Genomic DNA, 12,175 nt, shown 5'->3' on the forward strand with positions numbered 1-12,175 from the left:
GGAGGAATCCCAATAATTTTTTGATGTGCACTGGGTTTTTGGCAATGCCCCAAAGTTTTCGGGAAAAATTCTGCGTTTTCAGCTAAAAAATCCAAAAAAATCATGAAAATAATTTTTTTTCCGCAAACAATAATTTCTGAAAAAAAGTGTATTAATAATTAAGCCCAAAAACCCCGTGCGGATTTGGTCAGAGTTTTTGTCTGAAAATATTGCGATAAATTTGGACTTAAGTCAATGGGAGAAGTCCCAATGATTTTTTTTGATGTGTGCTGGGTTTTTGCCAATGCCCCGAAGTTTTCTGTGTTTCTGGGCAAAATTCAGAGTTTTCGGGTGAAAAATCCGAAAAAATCGTGAACACCGATGAATAATCCAAAAAAAATCATGAAAATCGAACGTAAAATCCGAAATAATCGTGAAAATCTGATTTTTTACAATGTTTTTCCCGCAAACAAAATTTTCGGTAAAAAGCGTATTAATAAATAAGCCCAAAAAACGTGCGGATTTGGTCTGAGTTTTTTTCAGAAAATATTATACATTTGGACTTTGATAAATAACCCCCCAAGGGTATTGGATTTGGGACCATATTTTTTTAAATCACACTTGATCAGTGGTATGCACTGTACATGTTTCTGTGCTGTACACTTTAATTCATATTCATTTGTACAAATGGAAAACAAATGTATAATTATGAATCTTTATATGCATTTTATGACATGCAGAAAAAATGAAATTTTTGCAAGATTTCTTCCCTTATCAAATAGGTTGAATTATATATATTTTTTATTATGCACAAGTATTGAAGCACCTTCTTCTTGCCTACTATCACATACAGTAGAATATTTGCATTTATTGCTGGTTAGTCCAAATGCATAGGTCAATATGTATACTATTATATGAGGATAAACGAGAAGCAGAGTTTTATCTGTTTGACAGCAGGCGCGCAGTAAAATAGTTGAATTACTGTTAATTAGGCCATAGCCTATATACACATTAAAGGGGTGACTCACCTTAAGTTAACTTTTCTTATAAAATGGCTAATTCTAAGCAACTTATTAATTGGCCTTCATTATCTTTTTTTATGTTTTTTTTTTTTAATTATTTGCATTTTTTTTCTGACCCTTTCCTGCTTTCATATGGGGGTCCCTGACCCCATGTAAAAAAACAAATGCTCTCTGAGGTTACAAATGTATTGTTTTTACTACTTTTTATTTCTCCTCTTTCTATTCAGGCCTCTCCTATTCATATTCCAGTCTCTTATTCAAATCAATGCATGGTTGCTAGGGGAATTTGCTGAATGCTGAAGTTGTAAACTGGAGAGCTGCCGAATTTGTCCCGTTTCGGATCGCCACGCATTTCGTGAATTTCCTGCGAAACTGGCAAAACGGCAAAAAAACTTTGATGCCGGCGTTGCAACTTTTGCAGCAAATTCACTAATTTATTCGCCGGCAGCGAAACAGGCAAATTTGCCACGAATTCACGCCTGACGAATAAATTCGCCTATCACTACTGCTGGATAAAAAGCAAAATTACTCAAAAACCCCAAATAATAAAAATAAAACCAATTGCAAATTGTTTCAGAATATCACTCTCTACATCATACTAAGGGGCAGATTTACATAGGGTCGAATATCGAGTTTTAATTAACTCTCGATATTCGACTGCCGAATGTAAATCCTTCAACTTCGAATATAGAAGTCAAAGGATTTACCGCAAATAGTTCGATCGAACGATTAAATCCTTCAAATCGTTCAATTCGAAGGATTTGAATCCATCGATCGAATGATTTTTCTTCGACCTAAAAAACATTAGAAAGCCTATGGGGACCTTTCCCATAGGCTAACATTGCACCTTCGGTAGGTTTTAGGTGGCAAAGTAGGGGGTTGAAGTTTTTTTTAAACAGGCAGTACTTCGACTATAGAATGGTCGAATAGTGGAACGATTTTTAGTTTGAATCGTTCGATTCGAAGTCGAAGGTCGAAGTAGCCAATTCGATGGTCGAAGTAGCCAAAAAAACATTCGAAATTCAAAGTTTTTTTTATTCTATTCCTTCACTCGAGCTAAGTAAATGGGCCCCTAAAAGTTCAAAGTGAAGAAGGTTATTTATCAAAATCCAAAAATTTTCTTAAAAATACTCCAACCAAATCCAAAAATGTTTTTTTCCCATTTTTTATCAATAAATTTTTCCAGAAAGTTTTTTGTTTGGAAAAAACTTGATACAATCGTGAAAAAAATTAGATTTTTCGGATTTGACTTCCAAAAACCACAAAATCTTCGGATTATTGCACAAAACCCAGCGCAGATCAGGATATCTTCGGGACATCTCCAATTGACTTCTACTTCTAACTCGGCAGGTCTGAGTTGGAGTACTTTTTATTCTGACTTTTAACAACTCTCTGGGGTTTAATAAATCCTGAAAAATTTTCAGGTTTTTTTTTCATAAATTTTTTTTGTGTTTTTCCCCTTTAAAAGGCCAATGAGAAAAAAATCTGACTTTAATAAAAATAAATAAATAAAAACCCTTACTGTGTTTATGTAGACTATGGCAGAAAAGTGGTCCTAATTTAAAATTTTTAGACATTTTGCCAATGAAAACATTTCAGTTTCCTGTGTTATTTTCCTCACTGTTTGGTTTACTGAAATTAGGCAATTTTCTGTGTATCACTGAAGTCTTTTAATTTGTAAAGTCGTTAAATTCTCATCACAGCTAGTCCAGACACCTCAATAGCTGTCATATGAAACGTTAAGAATCTCAGGATTTTTTTCTTTTTTTTTTTTAATTATCAGCATTGTTATTTTTATCCCAACTGCTAAGCTAATTATGCTTGAAGGAAACTGCACAATATTTGCATTAGATCAGATTATTTATAACGATCAAAAATGACCTGGTAGTTGAAAGGAAATACGGTTGCTTTTATTTCAATTTTTTTTCTAAAACTGTTTTTAAAACAATATCAATATATTTATGCTACTTGGCTGAATTCACATGGAGTTTGTCCAATAAAAATGTTTTATTTCAGCAAGAATATATTTTCAAGGATCTGTCAGTATATAGAAACATCATTGGGCAAGTGTCCTTATTAATATAAACTATAATTAATCTTACTCATGCTCTAATTATATTTTTGTACTTTTTTTGGTTTTTTTTCCATATTGTAGGTTATTCCTGATGCAAGTACAGGAGAAAACCTCCACGTTATCCGGACAACATTTGAAAATGTGGATGACTTTTTTATTCCTCCAACAAATCTTATCATTAACCACATTAGGTAAGTACAGCAGAACCCACATTTTATGTTCTTCAGGGGACCATCAAATATTGCAAAATTGAAAGTAATTTTTTTGTAGTGGGACCACAAAAAACAATGTAGAATGCAAAGTATTTTCTATGAAACAATCAGCACCTTAATTTTATTTTTATATTAGTATGGGATCTGTTATCCGGAAACCCATTATTCATAAAGCTCCGAATTACAGAAAGGCCGCTTCCCACAGGCTCCATTTTATCCAAATAATTCAAATTTTTAAAAACTATTTCCTTTTTCTCTGTAATAATAGCACATTCATTTGTATTTCATCCCAAACTAAGATATACTAAGGGGCAGATTTATCAAGGGTCGAATAGAAATTTTTAAATTCGAATTTGGAGTTTATTATAGTGTTATTAGACTAGGGAATGGTCCAAATTTGATTTCGAGTTTAAAAAAAATTTGAATTTCAAAATGTATCATGTACTGTCCCTTAAAAAATTCAAATTCGAATATTCGCCATCTACAACCTGCTGAATTGGTGTTTTAGCCTATGAGGGACCTCCTACAATCAATTTGGAGTTGTTTGGTGGACTTTTGAAAAAACTTGATTCGAATTCGATTGAGTTTCGAGTTTGAAATGCGATATTGCTTCGATTCGTACAATTCTAATTCTAATTCTAATTCGGCCGAATATGGACCTATATACCCCAAAAAAAACTACAACTCAATTTCGTTTGGCCTTCTTTAATTCGAATTTCGAAGTTTTTCAATTAGAAATTAGTCCCTTGATAAATATGCCCCTTAAAGGAGAAGGAAAGCTACGGAAGCATTTTATTGCCAATAGATTAGCTACAACAGTGCAAGCTAGAATGCTATATTTATTCTGTAGAATGTTTTACCATACCTGAGTAAATAGCTCTAGAAACTCTCTGTTTGTTTAGGATAGGAGCTGCAGTATTAATGTGGTGTGACATCACTTCCTGCCTGAGTCTCTCCCTGCTCTGGGCTCAGATTACAGCAGAGAAGGGAGGGGGGGAAGAGGAGCAAACTGAGCATGCTCTTGCCCAGGACAATGAGGTTTAAGCTGAAGGCAGGAAGTCTGATACAGAAGCCCATGTGTACACAATAGAAGGAAAGAAATGCTGTGTTTCTTTTGACAGGGGACTCAGAGCAGCACTACATTTGGGGTTTACTGGTATATTTAGATGGACCTTTCTGATAAGGCTTACTTAGTTTTAACCTTTCCTTCTCCTTTAAGGTATGAAGATCCAAACTATGGAAAACACCAGGTCCCAAGCATTCTAGATACCTGTACCTATATTGTGCTTGGAAAGTTTTCATTGTTTTCAAAAAACTTTTTAGATTACAAAAGGAAAGCATAGAAAAGTGCCAATATAAAATACGGTCTCAAACTCAACAGCTCTGTTATCAATAAACTAAGGGGAAAAAACAACTTAAGGTGGCCATACACGGATAGATCCGCTCGTTTGGCGATGTCGCCAAACGAGCGGATCTCCCTCCGATATGCCCACCTTGAGGTGGGCAATATCGGGCTGATCCGATCGTGGGCCCTAGGGCCCAACGATCGGATCCTAGCGTTCGCCAAACGGGCGGTCGGATCGCGGGACCGCATCACCGAACAGATGCGGCCGCGATCCGACGGGATTTTTAATCCCATCCGATCGAGATCTGGCCGACTTTCGGCCAGATCTCGATCGGGGAAGCCCGTCGGGGGCCCCCATACACGGGCCAATAAGCTGCCGACTCGGTCTGTCGGCAGCTTTTATCGGCCCGTGTATGGCCACCTTTAAGCCAATGAACAAATCACTCAGTGGATGCATGGGGAGAAAAAAAAACTGTTTCCAGATAAAGTATTTCAAGGCAAAATTAGAATAAAAGAGGAATCTGTCAGTCACAATACAATTGTAAATACAGAGTATTCTAAAGATCTGGTCTCTAGTTTTTTATTTTTGCCGAAAGAAATGTGATAAGATATATCAGAGTGAGGCTCATGAAGTATTTACATTTTGATGTTAGTGTATTTCCTCCCTTGAGAAATCAATTCAGTATAATATGTTATTAGGCCAACATACTGAGCATTCTAAAATCATTCTAAAATCAGACACTTTTAAACCTCCCACTAGAGACTTCAGGCTGGATACTGCAGTCTTTTTTTTGTATTCCAAATAGAGCAGAGTCTAATTTTTTATGTCCAAATGTCTGATAAGTAAAGAAAAAAATCATTAAAAAATAAATGAGCTGAGGTAGAAACGATAAAGTTTTAAAGAAAAATTTAATGGAGAGTTATACAGTATGTACGGTCCTACTTGGACACTTTACTGTCAGACTGCTTGGCACAAAAACTCCAAAACAATAATTAAGCAGTTTGCCCTTTATGAAAGTCCGAATTTATCGCAATATTTTCTGCTACAAACTCTGATCAAATTCGTTCAGTTCTTTTACGCTTATTTATTATTAAATTTTTCCCGAAAATTTTCTTTGTGGGAAAAAATCTGATTTTCACACATTTTTCGGATTTTTCCATAAGATTTTCACCCGAAAACTTTGGGGTATTGCACGAAGCCCAGCGCACATCAAAAAATCTTTAGGATTTCTCCCATTGACTTATATGCAACCTTGACAGGTCTGAGATCCTGGATTTTCAGATTCTAACTTTTCTATCCTCGGGTTTAATAAATTCTGAAAAATTTGTGATTTTTTTTAAAAGTCCAATTTTATAAAAAAAATAAATCACAAATTTTACATAATTTTTGCATTCAGAGTTTAGTTAATAACCCCCTAGGTGTATAGCCATCAATTAACCTGAAGTGCAGGGTATATAAAAGAAAACTAACCCCCACCAATAAGAAAATCCTAGGTAGTCCCCCCTCCATGCTCCCTCCCCCATAGCTAGTTACCCCTAAAATTGCCCCTAAGAGTTTGTGCATGTTTCGGTGCAGAGTAAGCGCAGCAGGGGCACCATCTTCCGAATCTCTTGTCTTCTTCTGTAAGTGAGCTGCATTTTGGCGTACGCACAGTTGGAGCAGTCTTCCGGGTTTGTAGCAACTGCGCATGCGCCAAAAGTGCAAGAAATTGCAGAAGGGAAGGAAGAGGAACCAAAAAAAGACTGTAAATATGACAGCTATTAGAGTTTCCTGCTGCTCACAAAGTTATATGCACACCATGTCATTTTTCAGTTTGTCAGACAACTCTTGCCATTAGGCTGCAAGATAAGGTTCATTATTCCAGCCAGTCTCCAAAGTCAGAGTTTGAAATTTGATCACTTACTGGCTTGCTCTGAAATTTCCCTGGCTGATCTGCATTAAACATGGCAAATTGGCTGCTACTTGGCCAGGAACATCCAAGACAATATAGACGATCAACAGAAACGTTCTAACATCGGTTGGGGAGGCAGGGTATTATTTTCCCAGTGGACACCTATGCCAATTATATTTCTTTATTTCTTACACAAATACAACAAACAAATATTGTGAATTGTAAAATATCTATAATTAAAGGACAAGGAAAGTCTAAAATAGAAGAAGGCTAGAAATGCTGTATTTTGTATACTAAACATAAGCATGAACTTACTGCACCACAAGCCTAATCAAACAAATGATTTATGCTTTCAAAGTTGGCCACAGGGGGCTGTCATCTGTCACTTTATGATACATCTGTGCCTGACCCTGACCTTGCACATGCTCAGTGTGGTCTGGGCTGCTTAGGGATCGTCATAAACAAAGCTGCTTGAGTTCTGCATGACTGGTAAGTAAGGCGGGGGCTCCCCTGCTGTTCATAAGTATGATTGTTTCCCTGCTCAGCAGTTAGGGACCATCTGACAATTCCTATCCACAGCAGTAAATGAAAGGAGAATTTCACTGCATACAGTCAGGTTTCTTGTAAAAACAGTACATATTTTTTAATTAAAGTATATTGGAGATAGGTTTCTTTTTCATTAAAGAAAGTAAAAATGGGATTTTATTTTTTTGCCTTTCCTTGTCTTTTAAGCTAATATTCAGTTTCTTCTAAATACTTCTTGTTGAACATGGTATTATTGCTGATAAATATCTGAGCATGAAATATAACACCAGGATTGTATTGTGTATATAGATATATATATATTTTGTTGACATTTTACATGGTCATTCCATTTTTTAATTTCATATCTGCTTTACTGACTTACAGAACTGCAATCAGTCATTAGGTTAATGTGCAATTAAATAGTTTTCTCTCCCAGTCAGAAAGTCAGTAAGTAGTTATGATCATTAGTAATATTAAATCAAAACGTTTTGACTTCTAGCAATTCCCAGCTTGATTTCATTAAAGTTCAATCATTTGGCTCCAGTTTCCCACGCTTTAGTATAGGGCATCTACTAATTAGCATATTAATCCAGACAAACTGCCAAAGCTTGTTGAAAACTAGATTGATATGAATAAGCCAGGTGCAATTTTCTAGATGGGGTACTTAAACCTTAAAGTGCATTTATGACGTGGCCCTCCTCCTGACTGCCTAGACTACATAGAGGCGTATGATGTAATTTTAATATAATCCTGATGTATAATATCTGTAAAGTGCTGCATAATATAATAATCTGTAAAATGTTTTACATTTTAATTTAATAAACGGATATCTGCTGTTAAACCGTTTGTCCTTTTTAACTTTCAATGGCTGCCCCCATGGCTACACAACAGCTTGTATAAAAATAATTTTTATGTTACTGTTCCTTTAACATACTACTGTACTACTAACTTTAACTACTGTATGAGGGGGTTGACACTACCCCGAAACCTGTTAAAAATGAATATTCCACCACTGGACATACTCTAATTATGCAGTAAGTTGTTTAAGCTCGCCTTTCTTCAAATTAACTTTTAGTATAATGTAGGGAGTGATAGACTAGTTTTTCATTTTTTATAATATGTGGCCTATGAGTTATTTAGCATATTATTAAGTAGTTCTCCGTTTTGCAAATTCAGCAATCTGGTTGCTAGGGTCCAAATTCCTCTAGCAATCATTCGTTGATTTGAATAAGTGACTGGATATGAATATGAGAGGTCTGATAGCAAGATGAGTAACAAAAATCAGCAATAACAATACATGTGTAGCCTTACAGAGCATTTGTTTTTCAGATGGGGGTCAATGATCCCCATTTGAAAATGGAAAGCCTCCGAAGAAGGCAAAAACTATAAAAACTAACATACTAAATAACATACTAAAAATGATCTTCTACTAGAAAATCATGTACACATTAAATACAACCAATAATCTGGTTTTGCTTTATATAATTAATGTATATAATAAATTAATCTTAGTTTAAACTAAAACAAACTAAAATTATCTTAGTTTGGATCAAGTACAAGGTTCTGTTTTATTATATTATAATTGGATCTCCATATCTTAAAGGGATACTGTCATGGGAAAAAAAATTTTTTTCAAAATGAATCAGTTAATATTGCTAATCCATCAAAATTCTGCACTGAAATCCATTTCTCAAAAGAGCAAACAGATTTTTTTATATTCAATTTTGAAATCTGACATGGGGCTAGACATATTGTCAATTTCCCAGCTGCCCCAAGTCATGTGACTTGTGCTCTGATAAACTTCAATCACTTTTTACTGCAAGTTGGAGTGATATCACCCCTTCCCTTTTCCCCCCAGCAGCCAAACAAAAGAACAATGGGAAGGTAACCAGATAGCAGCTCCCTAACACAAGATAACAGCTGCCTGGTAGATCTAAGAACAACACTCAATAGTAAAAACTCATGTCCGACTGAGACACTTTCAGTTACATTGAGAAGGAAAAACAGCAGCCTGCCAGAAAGCATTTCTCTCCTAAAGTGCAGGCACAAGTCACATGACCAGGGGCAGCTGGGAAATTGACAAAATGTCTAGCCCCATGTCAGATTTCAAAATTGAATATAAAAAAATCTGTTTACTCTTTTGAGAAATGGATTCCAGTGCAGAATTCTGCTGGAACAGCACTATTAACTGATTCATTTTGAAAAAAATGTTTTTTCCCATGACAGTATCCCTTTAAGTCTACTAAAAAGCATTTTTGTTTCTAATAAAAATTAATGATATCTTAGTTTGGCTCAAGCACAATGTACTGTTTTATTTTACATAGAAAAAGGAAAGTTTATTTTCTTTATAATTTGGATCGTTTGATTAAAATGAAGTCTATGGGAGATGAGCTTTCTGGATAATGGGTCTCTGTATCCCATATCTGTATTACCTACAATTACCCCATGAATTAACAATCCATTTCAGTGCTGTAGTAATTAAAAAACCCTGTGTATAGGTATAACGTTGGGTAAGCATTGTTTTAGCATTAGAGTCTAGTACTTACAGCTAGATGACTTATGTTTGCTTACATATATGTGATTGTATGAAGTAGTAATGCTTCTTACCTGTTTATTCCCTCTAACTCTGACACTTGAACTGCCATGTTATGTTTGTGTTTTTATTCATATTTATGGTCTTTGGAGCTTTTAGCGTGTTTTCTTGTAACAGAAAATAATTTTTTAATCATATAAATGTTTTCATTTCCTCTTGTTTTTTTTTGTTCAGGTTTGGCTTCCTCTTCAATAAATCCAGACCTGCCATTCACAAAATTGACCTTGAAACTGTGAAACCTATCAAGACAATAAGTTTCACCAATTTCAGCTGCATTCCGGAAAATATGGCTTATTCCCACTTGGGCGGTTATTATTTTGTACAGTGTAAGCAAAAGAGATTTTCAAGTCCATCGTCTCAGTTAATTATCGATAGTGTAACCGACGCAATCATTGGTCCAAATAGTAACGTATCCGGGACACCGTACATCTCTTCCGATGGCCGGTATTTGGTCAGTACAGATGAAATGAATGGGCGGATCAAAGTCCAGACAATTACTTCCAGTGGAGAAATAAAACTGGTGTATGACGTCACAACAAGTTTCTACCTATCAGATGTAACTTTTCAGTCATCGTTCACAGAGGGCAACCAGTATTATGTCTATGCTACATCACATTCACAAACGCATGTCCTTTTTATTGACCTGTCTTCAGGAAGGGTGGACATGGTGAAAAATCTAAAAGACCCAACGACACAAGAAGACTGGCCATGGAACACAGGAAACAGAATAATTAAAGGCAGTGGCCTGTTTGGACAATATATAATAACACCAGCTGAAGATTCTATGTTTATTATCAATGGAAGACAAAGTCTGCTACACTGTGAGGTCTCTGGAGTTCGAAGGGGAAACACAGTTGTTTGGGTGGGAGAAGTATGAAATGGCCAGATCTAAAAACTCCATGAAAGGACTAGAACATGGACCTTCATGCTGCCTATGACAGCAGCAAACTTGTACATTTTTACACTGAACAAAAGATTCTGTATGAGCTTCATGGTGCAACACTGGTCAACAGCTTGCAAGTTTTATAGTAACTTCTAATAGGAGGATTTTTTAGTATCATTTTAATTTATTATTTTGCCTTTTGTTGTTTGCAAAATAAACTATATCACATATAAGAAGGTCTAGAATTTGGGGTTTACACTCATTTACATGTTGTTCTGTAGAGCAGATCAACAGTTGACTTCAGTCTTTTTAGCTCAGTTCATTCGTTTTATGCAAATGTATACATTTACGATAGGAAGCACAGCACATAAATATTGTAAAATGAAATCAGGGGGAAAAAAGAATTCATGGATTCTCTGTTGAAAATGGATCTTAAAGGAGAACTAAACCCCCCCCCCGTGATGTTAAGTCCCAACTGCCTCCCCCTGCACAGTCTTACCCCAGAACTGTCCCCTCTTGAAATAGTGACCACACATGTAGAGTGAGCCCAGCAGAGCTCACTGGCGCCATCTTCTTCTCTTCAGTAATCTTCATGTCGTCTTCCTCCCCTTTGGCAATATCCGTCTCTTATGGTGCACGAGCAGTTGTTGTGAATCAGAAGATTGCTCCAACTGCGCATGCGCCATTACGCAGCTCACTTCACGAAGATTACCTAAGAGAAGAAGATGGCACCCGTGAGCTCCGCTGCGCTCACTCTGCTTTTGCGGTCGCTATTTCAAGAAGGGACAGAATTCTGGGGTAAGACTGTGCAGAGGGGAGGCAGGGAGGGGGCCAATGGAGGGGGCCAGTATGGGGTTTAGCTCTCCATTAAGGGAGAAGGAGAGGGTTTGTCACATAGGGATGCCAATTTGCTAATCAGTTACTTCAGGCCCTGAGCCAGGTCGTTCCCCATCTTGGTTTCTGTTCCCTGCAACTGCCCGGGGCTGTACCCATGTTCAGTAGAGCAGAAGTTATGATTTTACTCTACTAAAGTGCAGTAGAAACCAGCCCAAGGAATAGCTGAGACAAGTGTAGGAAGATGCTAGCGTTATGCTCACTCAAATAGCACTGTTATCCAGAATGCTTGGGACCTGGGGTTTTCCAGATAAGCATTTAAACATTAATTAATCCCAATAGGATTGTTTTGCCTTTTATTTTAGTTGGTATCGAGTACTAGATACTGTTTAATCACTACAGAAAAAGGAAAATCAATATTTGAATTATTTGATTATAAATGTAGTCTATGGGAGATGGCCTCCCATAATTCAGAGCTTTCTGGAAAATGACTTTTCAGATAATGGATTCCATACCTGTACCCTGGCCCAGGTTCTGAGGTTAGTTCGTTGAGACAATGTTTGGAATTTTTCCAACTTCAATTCTTTATAAAACTTGAAGTGTCTCATGTCAGTGTGCCAAGATTTTAGCTACGGTTGTGTTATGCTTTTGTTTTTTTGTTTTTTTTTTCCAATTTACCACATATATAAAAGCCAACATATCACTGCATATAACTACATAATTGTTCTCCAGCTGAGACCGAATAGAATCATATTTCCCTTGGGCGGTTGAAGAAAACAATTTGACTAAACGCAACAAGCACTGATATTATCCTGA

The 12,175-nt window shown here is 36.3% G+C and overlaps 1 protein-coding gene across 1 annotated transcript in view; it reads left to right on the forward strand.

Annotated features, from left to right (window-relative positions):
• The window catches only part of fstl4.S (follistatin like 4 S homeolog), a 319,855-nt gene extending 309,085 nt beyond the window's left edge, over nucleotides 1–10,770 (forward strand). The window contains exons 15-16 of the mRNA XM_041588013.1: nucleotides 3,157–3,266; nucleotides 9,817–10,770. Coding sequence (XP_041443947.1) covers nucleotides 3,157–3,266; nucleotides 9,817–10,519 — 813 coding nt within the window. The 3' untranslated portion in view covers nucleotides 10,520–10,770. The remainder of the gene's footprint in view (nucleotides 1–3,156; nucleotides 3,267–9,816) is intronic.
• Nucleotides 10,771–12,175: the final 1,405 nt, after the last annotated feature.

This window comes from Xenopus laevis, chromosome 3S, assembly GCF_017654675.1.
Source record: "Xenopus laevis strain J_2021 chromosome 3S, Xenopus_laevis_v10.1, whole genome shotgun sequence".
In the NCBI taxonomy this organism is placed as follows: domain Eukaryota; kingdom Metazoa; phylum Chordata; class Amphibia; order Anura; family Pipidae; genus Xenopus; species Xenopus laevis.